The sequence below is a fragment of the Nyctereutes procyonoides genome, unplaced genomic scaffold (genome assembly GCF_905146905.1).
Source record: "Nyctereutes procyonoides isolate TBG_1078 unplaced genomic scaffold, NYPRO_anot_genome, whole genome shotgun sequence".
NCBI lineage: Eukaryota > Metazoa > Chordata > Mammalia > Carnivora > Canidae > Nyctereutes > Nyctereutes procyonoides.
In genome coordinates, this window is record NW_026575140.1 from 32,598,159 (window position 1) to 32,618,105 (window position 19,947).

General features: G+C 55.5%; 1 protein-coding gene across 1 annotated transcript in view; it reads left to right on the forward strand.

The window, feature by feature from the left end:
• The window catches only part of CFAP74 (cilia and flagella associated protein 74), a 65,589-nt gene extending 46,004 nt beyond the window's left edge, over positions 1 to 19,585 (forward strand). The window contains exons 19-39 of the mRNA XM_055306856.1: positions 2,842 to 2,912; positions 3,480 to 3,602; positions 4,843 to 4,964; positions 6,429 to 6,557; positions 6,745 to 6,832; positions 7,505 to 7,678; positions 8,378 to 8,511; positions 11,523 to 11,799; positions 12,973 to 13,071; positions 14,770 to 14,909; positions 15,539 to 15,673; positions 15,826 to 15,935; positions 16,047 to 16,102; positions 16,211 to 16,330; positions 16,554 to 16,709; positions 17,451 to 17,580; positions 17,708 to 17,862; positions 18,085 to 18,217; positions 18,477 to 18,607; positions 18,830 to 18,964; positions 19,132 to 19,585. Of these exons, the coding sequence (XP_055162831.1) occupies positions 2,842 to 2,912; positions 3,480 to 3,602; positions 4,843 to 4,964; positions 6,429 to 6,557; positions 6,745 to 6,832; positions 7,505 to 7,678; positions 8,378 to 8,511; positions 11,523 to 11,799; positions 12,973 to 13,071; positions 14,770 to 14,909; positions 15,539 to 15,673; positions 15,826 to 15,935; positions 16,047 to 16,102; positions 16,211 to 16,330; positions 16,554 to 16,709; positions 17,451 to 17,580; positions 17,708 to 17,862; positions 18,085 to 18,217; positions 18,477 to 18,607; positions 18,830 to 18,964; positions 19,132 to 19,233 (2,720 nt within the window). The 3' untranslated portion in view covers positions 19,234 to 19,585. The remainder of the gene's footprint in view (positions 1 to 2,841; positions 2,913 to 3,479; positions 3,603 to 4,842; positions 4,965 to 6,428; positions 6,558 to 6,744; positions 6,833 to 7,504; positions 7,679 to 8,377; positions 8,512 to 11,522; positions 11,800 to 12,972; positions 13,072 to 14,769; positions 14,910 to 15,538; positions 15,674 to 15,825; positions 15,936 to 16,046; positions 16,103 to 16,210; positions 16,331 to 16,553; positions 16,710 to 17,450; positions 17,581 to 17,707; positions 17,863 to 18,084; positions 18,218 to 18,476; positions 18,608 to 18,829; positions 18,965 to 19,131) is intronic.
• Positions 19,586 to 19,947: the final 362 nt, after the last annotated feature.

Genomic DNA, 19,947 nt, shown 5'->3' on the forward strand with positions numbered 1-19,947 from the left:
TCGATTAAATAAATAAAACTTAAAAAAAAACAGCTAACGTTCAAAATAAAATAAATAAAATAAAATAAAATAAACCACAGTGGAGGGACACCTGAATGGCTCAGTGGTTGAGCGTCTGCCTTTGGCTCAGCACAATCCCAGGAGCCTGGAATCAAATTCCGCATCGAGCTCCCCTCAGGGAGCCCGCTTCTCCCTCTGCCTATGTCTCTGCCTCTGTGTGTGTGTGTCTCTCATGAATAAATAAATAAAATCTTTTTAAAAATAAATAAAACCACAGTGCATGTCCACTACACACCTATTAAGACAGCTAGATCAAAACCAAAAAAAAAAAAAGGGCAACCTGGGTGGCTCAGTGGTTTAGCACCGCCTTCAGGCCAGGGCATAATCCTGGAGACCCGGGATCGAGTCCCACATGGGGCTCCCTGCATGGAGCCTGCTTCTCCCTCTGCCTGTGTCTCTGCCTCTCTCCCTCTCTCTCTCTCTCTTGCTCTCTGTGTCTCTCCTAAATAAATAAAATATTTTTAAAAAGAAAGAAAGAAAAAAGAAAAAAAAGACAAAGAGCTGGCAACACCAAGCATTGGTGAGAAGTGACTGTAATCCCATCCTCTGCTACTGGATATGCAGCAACTTTGGAAGAGTTCAGCATTTTCTTACCAAGTAAGCAAACATCAAACAACCCAGAAACCCCACTCCTAGGTATTTACCAAGAGAAATGGAAAACTATAATGGAACGGAAAATTGTACGTGAATGTTTACAGAGGGTTTATGTATAACTGCAGACGGCTGCTGACTAGTGCACAGACATGGTGACACGGCCCTGCCGCACGAGGGAGTGAGTTAGTGATGCATACCACGACATGCATGAATCAGAAAGGCATCAATGGTCAGGGAAAGGTCAGGCTCAAAAAACCACAAACCATGAATCCATTTATGTGACATTCTGGGAAAGGCAAAATGATATAGATGAGTGGTTCTCAGGAACTGGGGGAGGGATTGGCTACAAAGGGGTATCGGGGGGCTCAGGGGTAATGGAACTGTTCCATATCTCGATCCTGGTGGCCACTATACACTATGCATTTGTCAAGGCTATGCTGAAAGGGGTGAATTTTACTGCATGTGAATTATTCCTTCATAAAAGAGGTGGAAATCACTCAATACACATAAGCAGCAGAGCACTGTCATCTTGCATGTTTCAGATACTGGTATCATCAGATGCTGAACAGAAAACAAGCATACTCACTCAATGCATGGAAAACCATCCTGAAGGATGAGATGAAGCTGGTTTGAAAATGAACCAAGTAAAACTTCTAGAAGTGAGAATGTGGTCATTGTAACTGGAACCCCAGTCAGTAGGATGAACTGTAGAGAGACACCATGGAGGAGAGACCCAGGAATGTTCTCACCGCAGATAAAGGGCCAGAGCTGGAAACATGAAAGAATGTACATGCCATGGAGGACAGAGGGAGGAGGTCTCATCGGTCTGCTCGAGGCCAGAAACGTCGTATTTAGCAACATGCTTGCTGAGAATTTTCTAGAATGTCGAAACACATGTAAACTGATATCCTGGAAGTGAGTAAATATCCACTCTATGCTGATAGCACAGAACAGCATTGGATGCATGATTAAAGAAAGCTTTCATTAATGAGCCTGATTCTAGAATTTATGAAAGCTCACCATGTTTTTAGCCAATGGCTCGACACAGTTCCACACTGGGGCACCAAGAGACCCCAAGCACCATCCACACAGAACAAAGAGCTGCCCCTAGAGTCTGCCTGGCTTCAGGTCCGAACTGTACACCTGAAGCAGACAAGGACATACGCATCACCATGGGGGCAGTCAGCTGCCCCCCCATCCAGGTGACAGTGTGACCACTGAGTGGGGTGACAGGTGTGCCAAATGGGAGGAGCCCAGATCAGTCCCAGGCCCCAGAGATAGTGCACACCATCCTGTAGGGTAACAGTCCAGCCTCACGGGGCACATGACACCATGTCAGGTGCAGGGCCCAGGACAGGCTGCCACAGAGCTCCAGGGCTCCACGCAGTAGCCAGGCCAGGCCGTCCAAGACAGGAGGACTCGGAAGGGTGCCAACCTTCACCTCTCCCGTAAGTTCTGTCTTCATGAGCAAAGTCCACAGAAAGACCTTCTTAGACCAGAGGAATCAGCCTCTGCTTCCAGGGGCCTTCCTGACACGTGGCCAAGGGATGGGAACACACCAGCTGCACACACGCAGATAAAACTAAATAATAGGGGTTAGGCTGGGACATTTGGGGGGCAATACCATTGTCAACTTCCAGACCTTGGTCCCTCTGCTCCCTGGGCCTGGAAATGCCTCCACCCCCAGGCTGCATGTCAGCCCCTCCCCACTCCCTCTGCAGCAGCCCTCCTCTCTGCTGGACCTCCCTGTTTCTCCTCTGAATAGGAGACCCCTGTGAGCACACTCCCCAATCCCCTGACCCCCAAAGGGCCAGCTTGCTCTGTTTTCTCCAGCCCTGACCTTCAGGCCACGGCACCCCACTGGTCATGCACAGCCAGCTCCCCTCACCTACCTGACCTCCCCTAGCTAGGGCCTTGCAGCTCTAGCCATCTTGCCCACCCCCAGCCTCCAGCGCCAGAGGCCATGGTGCCCACTGTCTTTGTCCCCCTGAGAAGCCCCGCTCTGCCCCTCCTGTGTCACTAGGTCTTTCCTCTTTGCAGAGCAGCACCAGAGAGAGGGAGCTGGCTGGGAGCTGGTGGTCCTGGAGATGGAGGGGCTAGATCCCCCTGGCACCCCAGCTCACCCCTGGGCCCCACGGGCTACCTGGCCAGACCTCTCATCTGGACGCCCTTCTTTTCCAGAATCAGAGGGAGTGACCATGACCACTGTCATGACCATACCCCCCAGTGAGGAACAAATGGAGATCTCGCTGGGAGAGGTGAGCAAGGCCTACTGCTTCCCAGTCCACCTTCCTCCAGCCATGCATCCCTGACCTGCTACCCCTCCTCCAGGTTGCCCTTCCACTGGGCCAGACCTAGTTCGTCTGAACGCACAGCCTTCAGGCAGCTTGCGCTATCAACTGGCCTGTGGCCACCCCCATCCCAAGTTGAGTCCAGGCCAGCAGCAGGGACAGCGTCCTGGATACAAGGCACTGGGTCGCCCTCCGAGAAAACATGGTCAGGGCCTCCCTGGCTGGAGCATGGTATGTGTGTGTGCATGCATGCGTCAGTGTGTGCACATGTGTGTGCATGTGTATGTGTGTGTGCATGCACATACACAAGGGCCCTAAGTCATCAAGAGAGCAAGTACACACACTTGGAGCATCCCAAGAAGGGTTAAGCTGTGATGCTGGGCAGTGAGCAGTGAACCCTCGAAGGGCAGGGCCAGGCCACCCAGGGACACTCACACTCATGGTGACCAGCACCTCATGCTGGTGAAGACAGGGGGAGGTGCCCTGATAGAAATGTGAAGCCTGACTGGGTCTGTGGCATCTCTTCCCTCTCAGGTGACGGAGGGTGAAATTGGCCCCTTCAGCTCCATCAAGGTACCAGTCATCTTCACACCAGTCACCCCAGGAGCCATCCACAGCATGTTCAAGGTCATGTTTAAGAATCAGCAGTGCCCAACTGTGAGTGCCCCACTGCCACTTCCTGCCTTCCTCACTGCAGCCCAGGCTGTCCCTGGGCCGCGGGATCCCTGCCCTCTGTGCTCCCCCCACCACAGCCCTGTGAGGCAGCTGCCTGTGCTATCCACGCCTAGACAGCCAGTTGGTAGCACAGATGGTTAGCACCATAGCCAACACACACACGAACATGCCTTTGCATGCACATCTGTGCACACACGGAGTCCTTGCTCTTAATTACTGGAAATGCCTCTCCAAATTTCCAAATACTTAAAGTTTTTGCTCATTACTTTTTATCATGTATTTATTAACTTACTTATAGGTTTATTAAATTTTGCTCCAAGAACATGATCTGCAAACTCTGGTTCTTTTAAATTTGTTGAAATGTCTATTGTGACCAAAGGCAAACTGAGTTTATCGATGTAATGTGTGCACGTATGTGTAAAGGCTGCATACAAATTCCTGAACTGAATGATTCACATTATTCACGGCCTCCCCATGCCGTTCCCTAGCACTCAGCCTGCAGTCTTCTGGTCTCTGCCCCAGGGACCCTGTGACCTGGGGTCTGCTGGCTGGGCCGTCCTATGTGTCACATGTCCTGCAAGTCCTGGGCTCCATGGCCCCCATCCCAGGCCAGGGGTCCTGGAGGAAGGCCCATGGAATCCTCAGCTCACCACTGTAACACCAGGATGGTGCCTCCCCTGCTAGGCCCCTGCCTGGCTCAAGAGGGGCTGCTGGGCATCAGCTGTCCCTTCAGGACACCCACACACCCCCAAACCTCCTGAGACCCGGACTCAGGGTTTGACTGGGAGGAGCCAGTGGCCATGGAAGGGAGAGAAGTGGTTCCCTCTCTCCCTGGTCCCCCCGAGACCTCTGAGCCTCCATTCTGTATTTGCTGGGAAAGTTTTATAAAGCATACATCTCTCTGTGAGACATGTTATTCCGTAATGAAAGCGGTTTTTTAAACAGCTAAAGATGTGGATAATCATGAAGCTGTGTGATGGGTACATGACAATCCATTGTGCTGTTCTTTTTATGTTTGAACATTTTGATAATAGAAAGGATTGTTTAAACTGTATGATATGAAAACTGTCTCAGACCCCAAAACATGGCTGGTTTGATCAGTGACCTTCCAATACTGGTATGAGTTACAAACATCCTGCAGCTGGGTGGTGTTAGTGCTCACCGTCATTGCCCACTTTGCCAACAGAAGTGTGTGTTACTGACTTTTCACCTTCAAACTCAGTTGTATTTCAGAGTCATGGGCGTTGCTATGGACGTGCCCGTCTGGGTACCAAAACCCAACGTAGATCTGAAGATATGCATGTATGACCGGCTATACCAAGACTCTGTCCTTGTGCATACACGGTGAGCCCGGGTCCCACGCTGCCACTCAGCTGAGGACCTGAGGAGTTGACTCTCAGGGTCCAGCCTACGAGGGGTGGCAGGGCCAGAGTCAGGCACAGAGGGAATTGGATGGGCACATGGAGGTGGGGCCTCTAGACCCCAGGAAGGGCCAGGAAAGGGATGCTCCCAGAGCCTCAGTAGGAAGCAGCCCCACCTGCAGCTAGACATTAGCTCAGTGGGATCCATCTCTGGTTCTGACCTCTTTACTCTAGGAGAGTAAGTCTGGGTGGCTCCAGCAACAAGGGGATGCTCACCCCTCCACACCCAGGTACTTGGTGCATCATAAACACAGACAGGAAAACAAGGAGTGAGGCCATGTGGACAAACCCCTGAGGAAAGAAGCACGTTCTATCTGTGGGGTTTTGCAAAGACATCCAGGCTCCAGAGTAGTCACTCCTAAAAACTTAGTCACTCCTAAAAACGTTTTACTAAAGTACAACTTAGGTGGAGACAAGTAGGCAAATGCCGTGGTTGGTGCTGTGGGGGGACGCTTGCTCCCCACAGGCCTGGTGCTGGCATCTGCTGATGCAGGGAGGGTGGGGAGGGGGCAGGGGCTTCATGGGCCCTGCTGCCAGTGCAGAAGTGGTTCACAGATGTGCGGGGCCTACAGACTTCCTTTGTGACCATGCTGGTGGAGGGGCTTGCCTGTCTCAGTGCCAGGATCACACACATCAGGGGACTTGAGAGGGGCCCCCCTGAACTTGTGTGTGGAACTAGTGCTAGCCGGCCTCTGCCAGTCAGTTTATATCAGGACGGTGGTGCAGCTACCTTTGGGGGGGTTGCTGAGGGGGGCATCCCTGGGCCTATGAGGTAGGTGAAGACCCCAGCTGCACACTCAGGGTGTGAGTACATGTATGTGCGTGCGTGAGCTTGCAAGGGCATGTGTTTGTGACACAGTCGGCCAGGTCACTTGGCTTTGTGGAGACTCAAATGCAGGCAAGGGAGTGGGGGAGCTTCCTGGTGGAAATAGGGAAGGTTCCAGCTGAACCCAGATGGAAGGGGGTGGGGGTTCGGGGCTTGGGTGCAGGGAGCAAGAGGCACTAACTAGTCTCCTGTGATTGGTGGGGCCCACGCTACCTCCTTTGACAGCTCTGGACTTGGAGGTGGGGACAAAGCCAAGGCTAGGTGCCCCAGGCCTATGGGGCCCAGCCCCTCCCCAGCCCCCACACTCCTTCAGGCCCCCACACTTTGCACAGTCTGCCCAGAAAACACTCAGGTTTCTGAGAACCAATGGGGCCATATTTCCATGGCAGAGTTTCTGTTTGTAGGAACCCCTCATGAGGAAGGCTGCCCCTCAGTCCCTGAGCAAGCAGGGTGGTTAACCTTCACTGGCACTTGGCCTGGTACGAGCGCCAGGGGTGTGCAGGAGCAGACGCGGGAACAGATCCACAGCGTTGCTGTCTGATGTCCCCCGGCATCCTGCAGGTCAAAAGCGGCCCTGCGTCTGAAGTTTGAAGTGTGCAAGGAGCTGCGGGAGCATGTGGAGCTCCTGCCGGAGACAGGCTACATCCAGGCCCAGTCCTCCTATGCCGTGCAGCTCAAGTTCCTGCCGCGGTGCGTGCCTGGGGGCTGCAGGGCAGGGAGGCTGCAGGCAGTGCCTCTCCTGCCTCTCGCATGTCCTACTTTGCCTACCACTTCTACCTCCTGTGTGACCCCAAAGCACCACTCACAGGTCAGTTTTATTGTCGTCCTTCAAGTATAAAGAAGAAAAGTACTTTTGAGTGTGTCCTGTCTCTTTCAGACACTCCCTCCCAGAAGATGCAGGGAAGTATTTCGACAAGGAAAGCAGAGTCCTGGAGGCCCCGATGACAATACGGGTGGCTGACCAGGTCTGCATGGGACACTTCCTGGGAACGTGGGGCACTCTTGGGGACCTGAGCACCACCCCCCAGAAGGCAGGGCCCTGGTGGGTCCCGGAGGCCTGACCCCAGCATCCCCTACACAGTGGGAATGAAGGCAGGGTGTTTGTGGATCAAGGACAGATCCTGGAGAGCTGGGCAGGGCTGGGGGGCGTCCCCCTGGCTCCAGAACCCACTTGTGCCCACGTGCCCACTCACAGTGTGTGCACACCTGTGCACCTGCACTTACACACCCCCATGCCTCGCCTAACCGGGGTTACTCCCCTCTTCGTTGGCACCTGCCTTCCTATCCTCCCAAGTCAGCAACTACAGGAAGGTGGCCTTTTCCTTTTTTTTTTTTTTTTTAAGATTTTATTTATTTATTCATGAGAGAGAGAGAGAGGCAGAGACACAGGCAGACGGAGAAGCAGGCTCCATGCAGAGAGCCCCTCGTGGGACTCTATCCTGGGTCTCCAGGATCACACCCTGGCCTGAAGGTGGCGCTAAACTGCTGAGCCACCCGGGCTGCCCAAGATGGCCTTTTCCAAAAAAGTCCTGTGTCTGGCCACCAGGTCGAAGCAATGCTTCTGCCTTTCTTGTGAGTGGAGACATTTGCGAAATGGACTGCGAGTAACCAGGTTGCCCTCACCCTGTGCACTTCAGATCAAGCCAGTGGGGTTTACCTTGCATGCTGTGGTCACCACCTCAGACCTGCAGCTCAGCCCCTCAGCAGTGGACTTTGGTTACTGTACCATCTATGAGGCCATCAGGACACAAGTCAGCCTCTACAACCACTCCCTCCTGCCCCAGGGCTTTGGGTTCGTCGGGCTCCCCAAGGTACCTCGCTTGGTCAGGGAAGGTCACAGGGTGTGGGGACAGAGTCAGGAAGCTCTGGGGGTGGGCCAGGGCAGTGCTGCCCCAGGGTCTGGATGCCCAGCACCAGGAGGTCTCAGCCCTCCCCAGCCCTCATGCCCTCCTATCCCCTCATCATCCCCACCGTCCATATCCCCAGCCTTTGTCTCCCCCTCTCTGGCCTGCCCCAGTAGGACTCAAGACTCCTTTCCCTCCCTTCCTGCCTGGCCTTGCAGGATAGCCAAGATGGGACTCAGACCAGGCCGCCCTCAATTCTCCCTGGGCCGCTCCACCGCCAACCCTGCCATCCACTTACATACATGCAGACATGTGTACAAACGCACCAACATAATGCACACACTCACATGCAAGTGCTCATATATGTGCCAACACTCACAAAGACACACCATACATAGACACATAAACAAATCACACACACGATTGCACACATACAGACGTGCTCACTGCTGGCACTCACATACACACAAGCACGCGCGCATACATGCAGATACTCATGTACACCCACTCGTACACACAGACACCCACACACTCACATTCGCACACACACTCACATGCCCTCATACCCACTCACACACACTGCCACACACATGTCCATGCAGCTCCCAGATAAGCCCCAGCAGATCACCGTTTTCACTTTGGTATTAATGGTTTTCCATTTGCTAGTTTGTGGACATCCAACCCAACGATGGGTTTGGGACAATCCTACCGCTAGAAACACTGCAACTTGACGTGATCTTCCAACCCACCAAGGCCAAGGAGTACAGCTTCGAGCTCATCTGCAAGTCAGAGATTAACCGGTAAGCCTGGCAGGCAAGGGGCGTGGAGGGAGGGGGGCAGCTGGCTTAGGGGTGGCAGTGTGCACATGTGGATGTCTATGGGTTGTGCATGTGTGGGCATGTGTGTGTGAGCATGTGATTACGCATGTGTGAACATGTACATGTGGTGTGCAGAGGATCTGGACATGAGCCCCACTTGCTCTGATCACACTATGTGACAGGGACAGTCCCAATTCTATCCTGACAGATGGGACAGAGGAGGTGGTAGATAGAAAAGTCAAACAGGATGCAGAGGGGGTGGTCTGGGATAAGGGGCCGATTCTTGTTGCTCCCCAAGACTATCAGCCCCCGTGAGGCATGTTCTGGAGCATTCTGTGCAGGTGTCCAGCTGGGCACCAGGCCACCTCCCCAGTGAGCCCCACTGCCTACCCTCCTGCCCCCATTTCTCTTCCTCTCTCCTGTTCCCACCTGCATTCCAGCCTGAGTTGCTGTTTGGCCCTGGGTGGGCCTAGCCCCCTTGTTGCCCCGGACACGTGGCCGCCTGGGATCCAACAGGTGGGCAAGCAGGAATGAGTACCCGTGTGGTAAGAGTTTAGGGAGTGAAGTGCAGAGTTAGAACCCACAAACATAGTCAAGGGCCTTGGCTACCCACCTGCCACGTCCCCCATTAGGGTCTTAGGTAAAACCCACTGCCTCCCATCATAAGAACTGCAGCCTCTGGCAAGTCTCACTGGAGCCTTGTTGACACCTCCCTGAAAGAGTGGGGGACTTCTGGTTCTTCTTTGCAACAAAATGAAGGAGTGCTTAAGTGAGTGGCCAGAGGGGAGCTACTCAAAAATAACACTGGAAGGCGTGTTGCCTTGTGCTGTGGGGCATAAGGAGAGATTCAAAGGGTTGAGTGACTCTGGGGGACAAAGCTTCATCCACACCATCCCAGGGCCCTCCAGGGAAGCCCAGCAACACCTCCACCCACAGTCGCGCCACTCCCAGATGCTGGAACCAGCTGGGAAACAGAGGTCGTCCACCATCCTGAAACATGTCCAGTGAAATCTCTGTGATGATTATCACAGTTCATACATTTATGGCCTTTCAATTAATCCCATACTAATAATAACCTCAAAGATATTTCCACCTACAAGGATTTTTTTTCCCCACATTTAGAGCCTGTGGTCACAGGACATAAAAATATATATTTTAGTACTTCAGTGTGTGAGCAACATTACCTTCACAGTCAGGTAGGATGGGGCCATCCACATCAGAGCGTTAAAGTGTCTGTAATTAGGATGAAATTTGACACGGATGGTGAAGTAGAAATCTGGGTTCAAAGAAGGTGTGGAATGAAAATATTCCAGTGGTTAAGATACCAATATCAGTTCTTTGTTTTCATACATTATCTTAATTCAAATACCAGGCTGGGGCAGCCCGGGTGGCTCAGTGGTTTAGTGCTGCCTTCAGCCCAGGGCCTGATCCTGGAGACCCGGGATCAAGTTCCATGACAGGCTCCCTGCATGGAGCCTGCTTCTCCCTCTGCCTGTGTCTCTGCCTCTCTGTGTGTGTGTGTCTCTCATGAATAAATTTAAAAAAAAAACAACAACAACAAATACCAGGCTGATCACAGATGGCCCAAGAACCCTCAAGTAGGGACGCCTGGGTGGCTCAGTGGTTGAGCATCTGCCCTTCAGCTCAGGGCCTGATTCTGGAATCCTGGGATTAAGTCCCACATCGGGCTTGCTGCATGGAGCCTGCTTCTCCCTCTGCCTGTGTATCTGCCTCTCTCTCTCTGTGTCTCTCATGAATAAATAAATAAAATCTTAAAAAAAAAATGTCAGGGATCCCTGGGTGGCGCAGTGGTTTGGCGCCTGCCTTTGGCCCAGGGCGCGATCCTGGAGACTCGGGATCAAATCCCACGTCGGGCTCCTGGTGCATGGAGCCTGCTTCTCTCTGCCTGTGTCTCTGCCTCTCTCTCTCTCACTGTGTGCCTATTATAAATAAATAAAAATTAAAAAAAAAATGTCAGAGCCAGTGGTGGCCAGTGGCCAGTAGCCTGGCCCACAGAACCACACACACCCCTCTCTGGCCTCCCAGCTGGCGGGCAGAGCTTCCCTTCCCCGAGCTGCTGGAAGCTGCCAGCAGAAGCAGCTTCACTACTGTGTCCTGGCTCTGAAGAGCTGCAGGTCAGCAGGGGTTGGAGACACCCTGGAAACTGGCCAAGTGCCAAAATGCACCTATGGAGGCGGCTCCCAGGCTTTGGGGAAGTTGCCTTGACACTCACCGATGCCTGGACCTTTCACAATGGGCTGCAGACGAACAGAGCCAAAGTTCCAGGACGAAAGCCCACCGTCACACATCTGCTCTTCTTCTCTAAAGAATAATGGCAGAAATGAACTCACTAGATGTTATAGATTTATAATGTATAGTTTTATAGATTCCTGTGTTTATAGATTTATAGATTCATAAGATTATAGATTTATAGATTCCTGTGCTTATATTTAAAGAGCAATTGATCCATTTTATTTTTATTTTTATTTATTTTTTTAACACTTTTTTAAAATTTTTATTTATGAAAGTCACACAGAGAGAGAGAGAGAGGCAGAGACATAGGCAGAGGGAGAAGCAGGCTCCATGCACCGGGAGCCTGACATGGGATACGATCCCAGGTCTCCAGGATCGTGCCCTGGGCCAAAGGCAGGCGCCAAACCGCTGCGCCACCCAGGGATCCCCCATTTTATTTTTAAATGTCAATGAATGTTTAACAAAATAAGCCAGAAATTACCTCCTCGGCAACTAGACATGCAATTTTTAGCTATCACTTTAAATGTGCACAGGGGTATGCAGTATTTTCAAAAGATGGTAAGATTCATTCATGAACAGTGAGCAAAATCTCTGCCAACTGCTGTCGTAGTCCTAGGCACTGTGCCCATGCAGGCCACCGTCTCCCTCAGAGGCCACCTTCCACAGCCCAGAGGGACCCCACGGACCGCACCCCCCCATGGACAGTGCCCTCCCTGATCCACCTGCCCTGGCCCTTCCAGGAGCTTCAAGCTGGCATGCCGGGCTGTGGGTATCCACCCGCCCCTGGAGCTGTCCCACTACCAGGTCAAGTTTGCAGCCACATCCCTGTACGACACATCCGTGGCCACCCTATACATCATCAACTCTCACGTGAGCATAAACTCACTGACCCACTCCGTGCCCCGCATTGGCTCAGAAGACGCCTTTCCCGTGGGGCCTACGTCCTTTGAGTTCCTGCTGCCTCCAGATGCACCCATCACCATCTCGCCCTCCGTGGGGACCGTGTCGCCAGGAAAGGCAGGTGTGGGCCTCACGGGTAGGCTTGGGGGGGGCCAGGGTTCTGCTGGGGTGCCTGGCTCTGAGACCACAGGGGTGGGGATGAGCTCTGACCCTCATCAGACCCAAGTAGGACCAAGGAAGTCTGCATAGCCCATGAGCATGGGTGGGGGAAGGAGGCCCAGCCCAGCCCCAGTCCCAGAGGCAGGGGCACCCAAGGGTGGCTGACCCCACAAGCACCTGCCGGGGGGTGCTAGCAGCTCAGACTTAGGGAGGACATGCAGACCCCTGGATCTCACAGCAGATGGACACAGAGGGCCTGGTTATCAGAAGTATAGGGTGTCTGTCCACTCCATGGACCCAATGTCCCACCTCTACCCCACATCTGCTTTGCCTGATGGAGCAGAAAGAACAGGGCTGGAGGCAGAGGTCCCTCTTAGCCAGTACCAGGGCCATCCAGCCTCCTGGAGCTTAGCTCTTTCCCTTCAAAAATGAGGGTGGCTGCTGCCAGGATGAGGTGAGGAGGGGCATGTGAGGGTCCTGAGGAGGCCTGGGCCCTGGCAGGGTTTCACTTTAGTGTGATCATTTAAAATGCATTTTATTAAATTTAGCAAAAACTCTTAAATACCAGTCCCCAAAGGGCATGTGGGGGTTGGCTTCTGTGTTCTCTCCCTTTCCCTGTTCCCTCTCCCCTGCCTCTGCCCTGCCCCCCACTGTGTGTGTACCTCTGCTGTACCAAGCAGTGAGGACACCTGGGAGTGACCCTTCCATGGGGCCCAGAACCTTCCTGCAGGCTGGTCACAGGGACAAGTTGGGGTGAAGAACTCACCCCCAAATCTTGATGGCTGAATGCAGTTTCCTTTCTCACGCACGCTTCTTGTGAGCTGAGGGTGGGGTCCTGGCCCATCAGGACCTCCATCATGGGCCCCCCACCCTGCATGGTAAGAGTGGACTTGACAGTCGTACGCTGTAACCTGCCTAGCCCCCGGGGGCAGGGGCACTGGTCAGGAAGCATCTCTCTGGAAAGGGCCCTCAGGAAGCTGAAATCCCACAGAGGTGCCAGAGGTGCCCTGCAAAGAGTGTCAGCATGACAGGGGGACATGCAGGGGAGGGAGGACTGAGGGACTTCAGTGGGTGCTGAGGAGGACGGGGCAGCAGGGGCCAGCTCTGCCCTCGGGGCTTCTCTCCCTTCAGAGGTGCCTGATCCAGGTGGCCTTCCGGCCTGTGCTGCCCAGTGAGCTGATTCGCCAGGAAGCCTTCCAGGCTCTGAACAAACAAGTGGAGGTCAAGTCGGTGCGTGGGGACTCCCAAGAGGAGGGGTACAGGGCACAGGGCAGGGGCTGTGGCCTCCCCCCAAATCCCGAGGCTGCAGGGGCCCAGGACAGCATGCTGGGAACACTGGGGGGACTTTGTGGAGCATTATGTGTCACCTGGCTTTAAGAGCATCTTCTCCCTCAACAGCATCACCAGGAAGGCTAGGTCCCGGGGGGCAGTCTTGGAACGGGGTAGGGGGCACCTTGCAGTGCACTGAGAAGCAAGAGGGGGGACGCCTGGGTGGCTCAGCAGTTGAGCGCCTGCCTTTGGCTCAGGTCATGATCCTGGGGTCCGCGGATCAAGTCTCACATCGGGTTCCCTGCATGGAGCCTGCTTCTCCCTCTGCCTGTGTCTTTGCCTCTCTCTGTGTCTCTCATGAATAAATAAATAAATCTTAAAAAAAAAGAGAGAGAGAGAAACAAGAGGGGCTCTACAGAGGGAGAGCAGATAAAACAGCAAAGGAGCCCCTGATCTCCCCGAGTGTGGCTTCTTTTTTTTTTTTAAGATTTTATTTATTTATTCATGAGAGACACAGAGAGAGAGAGAGACAGAGACACAGGCAGAGGGAGAAGCAGGCTCTATGCAGGGAGCCTGACGTGGGACTCCATCCTGGGTCTCCAGGATCACACTCCGGGCTGCAGGTGGCACTAAACTGCTGCACCACCAGGGCTGCCCCTGAGTGTGGCTTCTTCTTTTTTTTTTTTTTTAAGATTTTATTTATTTATTCATGAGAATACACAGAGAGGAGAAGAGAGAGAGAGAGAGAGAGAGAGGCAGGCAGAGACACAAGCAGAGGGAGAAGCTGGCTCCATGCAGGGAGCCCGATGTGGAACTCGATCCCGGGTCTCCAGTATCACGCCCTGGGCTGAAGGCGGCGCTAAACTGCTGAGCCACCGGGGCAGCCAGGAGTGTGGCTTCTTAAAACCGTCAGGTCAGGCAAGGGGATCCCTGGGTGGCGCAGTGGTTTGGCGCCTGCCTTTGGCCCAGGGCGCGGTCCTGGAGACCCGGGATCGAAGAGCCTGCTTCTCCCTCTGCCTGTGTCTCTGCCCCTCTCTCTCTCTCTCTCTCTCTCTCTCTCTCTCTCTCTCTGTGTGTGTGTGTGTGTGTGTGACTATCATAAATAAAAAAAATTAAAAAAAAAAACGGTCAGGCAAAACCTGTGATAACAGCCCCACAAATGTAGCATCAGCCCAGAGACAAAGCCCAGCAAGGGTCAGGCCCACTGTCCCAGCCAGCTGCAACATGTGGGCTCCTGCCAGGAAAGGGGGTCCCAGGGACCCACATGGAGCTGTGGTGGTCACTGCGCCCCCAAGGACCCAGAGGGACACCCAGCATGCCCCTCCAGGGTCTGGCACACACAGGGGGTCGGTGGGGGGGCACCAGGAAGGAGGACCCCGTCCTGGGTGACTCCTCCCCTCTGTTGTCTGTTTCCCTGCTGGTGAAGGCAACCACCGAGGTTGGTGCCCAGGCCCACGGGGGTCCCTGCACCTGTAGTCATTGACCCCTGAGGAAGCTGGCCCATCCCCCCTCCCCACACACCCCCACCCCTGGGGCCTGCACCCACCGCCGCATCCCCTCACAGGGCAGTCAGTCCAGGCCTGCTTGGAGAAGAGCCAGCTGCCAGGGGCAGCCGCAGGACTCACTGGGCTGAGCAGGGCTGGCCTTTTCGCACCCTAGGTCCGCAAGGACACAGTCACCCAGAGGAAGGACCTGAGGAGACAGTCCTTCTCCACACTGCGGCTGCAGAACCGGGACCGACTGCTCCGGACCTCCACTCCACTGAACACGGAGCTGCACAAGCAGGACCTCAAGTCCAGGTGAGCCTAAGAGAAGCCCATCCCGCCACCTCCTTCCATGCCCATGTGACGAGACCCTGTCCTGACCCCCATAGAGATTTTCCCCACTGGCTCCCTGGAACCGAGCTGTTTTGAGCCATGTGACTGGAAGTCCAGGACCGTGCTGGCTTCAGGCACAGTTGAATCCAGGCAGAGCGTGCTGGCTTCAGGCACAGTTGAATCCAGGCTCTGCCTTGAGGCCCTTCCAGCTCTGGCTTCCTGGGCATCTGCCCACCCCATTCCCCTGGATCTGGGTCCCTGTACACAACCTCACACCATGGGCAGGGGAGACCCTGCTCCCCTGACTCCCATATTCCCAGTTCAGCAACACCAGCCTCTCCAGGTGCAAAATGAGGCCAGGAGAGCTCTGATGGGCTTAAGTCACCCACCCTAGACCCTTGCCTGAGATCCTAGGAACATGGTCTTCTTGTTAGGTGCCTGACTAGGACTGGGGGGCGGTGGTAGGACAGCCACAGCCTGGGCCCCAGCATGGCCCCCAGGCCACCGCCCCCCTTCCCTCTCTGTCCCCCGTCCCCCCCAGGAGAGTGTGGCAGGGCCTTGGGGCTACTGGCCAGTGTGCAGTGTGAGTGCATACTGCTGCATCATTCCAGTTCCGACGAGTACCAGGCTGCCCAGGCCACCCTGGCCAGATCTTTCCAGGGGAAGTTTGACAAGTTTGTGGTTCCCTGTGTTGTTGCCCGTGGTGACACCAAAGACAGGAAGGGGACAGAACCCCTGAGCTTCAGGTAAAGTGCTCTTCCAGAAAGTCACCATCCCTCCTGTGTTACCCACCCAGATGTGGGGCTCCAGAAGGATGGGCATGGTATGGTGTCCAGAGTGGGCAGACAAAGGTGAGGAGGTGGGGCAGGTGCTTTCAGCACACCTTCCCCACCCCCAGTCCTCACAATACCCTGTACCTGGAGCTGTGGTGTCCAGCAGTAGCACCATCCATTGTGGTGACCTCCAACAAAGGCAAAACTACCACGAACTTTGGTGACATCGCTGTAGGTGAGCCCTGACTGGGCCCAGCTCGGGGACCCAGGCCCCCCATCACTGCCCGGGTCCCTCACCCCACTCTTGGGCCTAGGGCTATAGCCTAACTCCACCATCCCATTTCAGGACACCACGGCATAAGAAAGGTCTCCATCCAGAACATCTCCTCTGAGGATCTTGCTGTATCCTTGTCCATACCCAGCCCAGCCAGTTTATGTGGATGGGACAGGGGAGTTGGTGGGGGGCTGCAGTCCTACCCTGGCCACCTCTCCTTGACACTGGGCCCTCAGGTGGAGTTCTCTGTGCTGAACCCCAATGGCCCCTTTATCCTGCTGAACCCTATCAGCAAGCTGCCTGCAGGCGAGACCCAGGTTCTGACTCTGTCCTTCTCTCCCCGTGAGAGTGTCCTGGTGAGTCCCGAGCCCACTTTACACCATGCTGCAGCCCATGTGTCTGGGCCTTGGGGGTAGCCGATCCCTCTAGACCCCCACCTCCAGGGGACAAGCAGGAGGTGGCTAGGGAGCTCAGAACAGCCTCAGTCCAGCCTGCCCTGCCCCAGCGGTCCCCAGACAGAGGTCCAACTCAAGCCTCTGACAGATGTCTGCTCCACGCTAATTGATGTGGTCTTCACAGGCCCAAGAAACGCTGGACATCATAACCAAGAGAGGCACACTCTCCCTGACCCTCACGGGTACTGGTGTGGCATCCATGATCACATGCTCCATCGAAGGGGATGTTCTGGACATGGGTTACGTGATTGCCAGAGAGTCTGTGTCCTCAAGCTTCAAGGTGAAGCACATGACAGGTGGCCTGGTGCCCACGCTGGTCCCTGGAAGGGGGTTCCACCTGGGAGGGATCAGACCCACCTTGGTAGGGGAGCCAGTGGAGGTGTAGGCCATCCCCACACCAGGTCTTCCACCCCACCCCCAGCCCCCCAGCAGCTGCCACCTCCATTGCCCTGTCCAGCAGAGGGAGGGCTGGGAACATGTGTCCCTCCGCCTCTCACCTGCCCTGACTTAGTGCCCCCTGTCTTCCTGCTCAGGGCCTGGGATGAGGAGCTCAGCTCTTCAGTGTTGTGGGTAGTGGGAGCGTGGGCCCCCTGTAGGAGGGCTGGCCTAGCTCCCCATGCTTCTCCAACATCTGAGGGACTCACCAGCCTTGGGATCAAGCAATCCATAGGACACCGGCTTCGTCCACTGGCTTAGGTCAGGACCTGCACTGAGTCCAGAATAGGGATTTCCTGAGTGCCTCACGGAGGAGGGGGTGCTCTCAGGAGAAGGGGGTGAGGGCAGGGGAGAGACTGGGCAAGGACATTAGCTCAGCTGAAGGCCAGTCTGAGCCTGACAGCAGAGGGAGCCCTGGAGAGCAGAGGGCATCACCAGGCTGTCCCCCCTTCGGGCACTGCAGCTCCAGCAGGTATGCCAGTCCGGGAAGGGGGTAAGTGGACAGCCAGCCAACGCCCTCAGGGGGAGAGTGAACTGAGACCCCCTCCCACCGTAGCAGCCCGCTAAAGGTCACCTGTCCTCACAGCTGCAGAACTGCTCCGCGCTGCCCATCAAGTTCTCCCTGCAGCTGGACAGCCTGTCACCCTCCAGGAGCAAAGGCCAGCAGCAGCTGCCACAGTTCCTCACTTCGCCAGCCCGGAGGACTGAGGTCGTGGGTGAGCTGGTGGGTGGGGATGCAGGGCCACTGCTGGGGAAGGCAGGGATGCAGAGAGGGATGCCGGCTGGGGATGGGAGCTGCAGGCTGGGCTGGGCTGGGGACTTGCCACACCGCCGGCCCCGCAGGCACTCAGAACCACAGCGGCCAGAGCGTGTTCAGCGTCATCCCGGGAGAGGGCATCATGGACCCCGGCAAGGCGCAGGACTTCACCGTGACCTTCAGCCCTGACCACGAGAGCCTGTACTTCTCAGACAGGCTGCAGGTCATGCTCTTTGAAAAGGTGTGGTTCCTCCAGCCCAGTCGTGACCACCTTCCCGAGTGCCCAGGGCCCTTCTGCCCTAACCTGCCTGCCCTACTTTGAAGGCCCTGGCCCGTGGCCAGGGCTCCACACCATGGGTGTTGTCTGGTAGAGAGGCCAGTGTCCCAGGTCCCACGGGCCCACACCCTCTTGGAGCTGGGTCACAAGGTTGCAGGACGAGGCTACTGTGCTCCTCGTCCCCAGAAATTATCCCACCAGATCCTTTTGAAGGGTGCAGCCCGCGAGCACATGATGTTTGTGGAGGGTGGAGACCCCCTGGACGTGCCTGTGGAGTCCCTGACAGTGATCCCCACGTATGACCCTGAGCACAGAGAGGGTGAGCCCTCCATGGGGCGGGCGCCCTGGGGGTGGGAAGGGAGGCTGGGATATACAGTGAGAAGGCCCCTCCACCCAATCTGCACCTGCACCATTAGCCCTAGGAAGCCTCAAGGGCAGGATGGTCATTCCGGGCCTACTCCTCAAAGGGTGGGGTCATGCTGAAGAGATTTCCTGAGGACCAGCTGATTCTAGGCAGCTCCCTCCCTCTCGGCACCCCCACCGCCCCATCAGCCCCCAGCCAGGTCCTCTCTCTTTAGAAGCAGAGGAGCTGAAGCCCATCCTGGTGACCCTGGATTATATCCAGTTAGACACAGACACGCCAGCCCCACCTGCCACCCGAGAGTTGCAAGTGGGCTGCATCCGGACTACCCAGCTGTCCCCAAAAAAGGTGACCAGAGCACTACCCAGGCCTACCCTGTCCCCCTGAAAAACCCCCTGCCTGGCCTTGCCCCTTGATAGATGCAGGGTGGGCAACCTGTTGGTCAAGGCTGAGAGGAGGGTTGGTGGGGTTGGCCATCCTTGAGGAGCAGATGCTCAGCTCCCAGACCTACTGCTTCCTGGGAGCTGTGCCTGGCCTGCCAGCCCCACCAGCAGCTCCAGTGTCCCACAGAGTGTCGAGTTCAGCCTGGACAGCAGCACATCTCTGCAGCACAAGGGCTTCACCATTGAGCCCTCCAGGGGCTCCGTGGAACGTGGCCAGACCAAGACCATCAGCATCTCCTGGATGCCGCCTGCTGATTTTGACGTAGGTGCCACAGACTCTGGTCTGGAAGCCTGCCAAAACCAAAGGCGAGGCAGGATGACACCCCTGCCCCACCCAGGGAGGGAGCTGCTGAGTGGGCAGGAAGACCACAGATGTGTCTGGTGGGCCAAATGGCTAGGGCCTCCTTCTGTCCTCCCCTCCCATTCCAGCCAGATCATCCACTCATGGTGTCGGCCCTACTGCATCTCAAGGGGGATGTGAAGGAGACTTACAAGGTCCTGTTTGTGGCCCAGGTGGTGACTGGTCCCTGAGGCCACAGGAGTCTCTCCACAGAGCCCCCTCGAACTCCCTGCTCACCCCCGAAACCCTCACCAAACCACCCACAGGCCTGGGACCTGGGCATCCCCTGCTGGGCAGACTCAAATGTCCAGCCTCTGCATGGCCCCATGGACAGGGCACCACAGCCCCATGGGCATGGCCACTGCCAGCTGCCCTGGACCCACTGAGTCCCAAAGGCCCAAGAACACCCCCTCCCTGGCCCCAATCAGAACCAGCAAGAAGGCCAGTCCTACCCACATCCTACTCTTACTCTGAGCCCCTCAGAACCCCCAGCCCCACCAATACCCACCTGCCCAGGCTTTAGGAGCCCTGATGGTATGGGGAGAGCTGCTCCCACAGGTCTGCCAATAAACCTTCTAGGCTTCTTCATACAGGCCTGCTGTGTGGGATGCGCACCAAAAGAGAGATGGGGACAGAGCCCTGGGGAGGCAGCATCCTGAGCCTCCTACCTCACTATACACGAATCAATCCATAAACTATGAACTCTGTCCCTCCAGAAGGTGGATGCCTAGATCATTAGGGTAACCGCTAGCAGGGCAGGGTGCTGGGGATACAGGCTGGAATTTAGACAGGCACAGACCCAGGGAGGCCTTGCAAAGATAGAGAAGGGTACAGGAGGCTCTGTAGGCTTTTCTGCCCCTCCCAAGTTTCAGGATCCTTGGTGACCCCAAGCAAGGAGGGAGCAA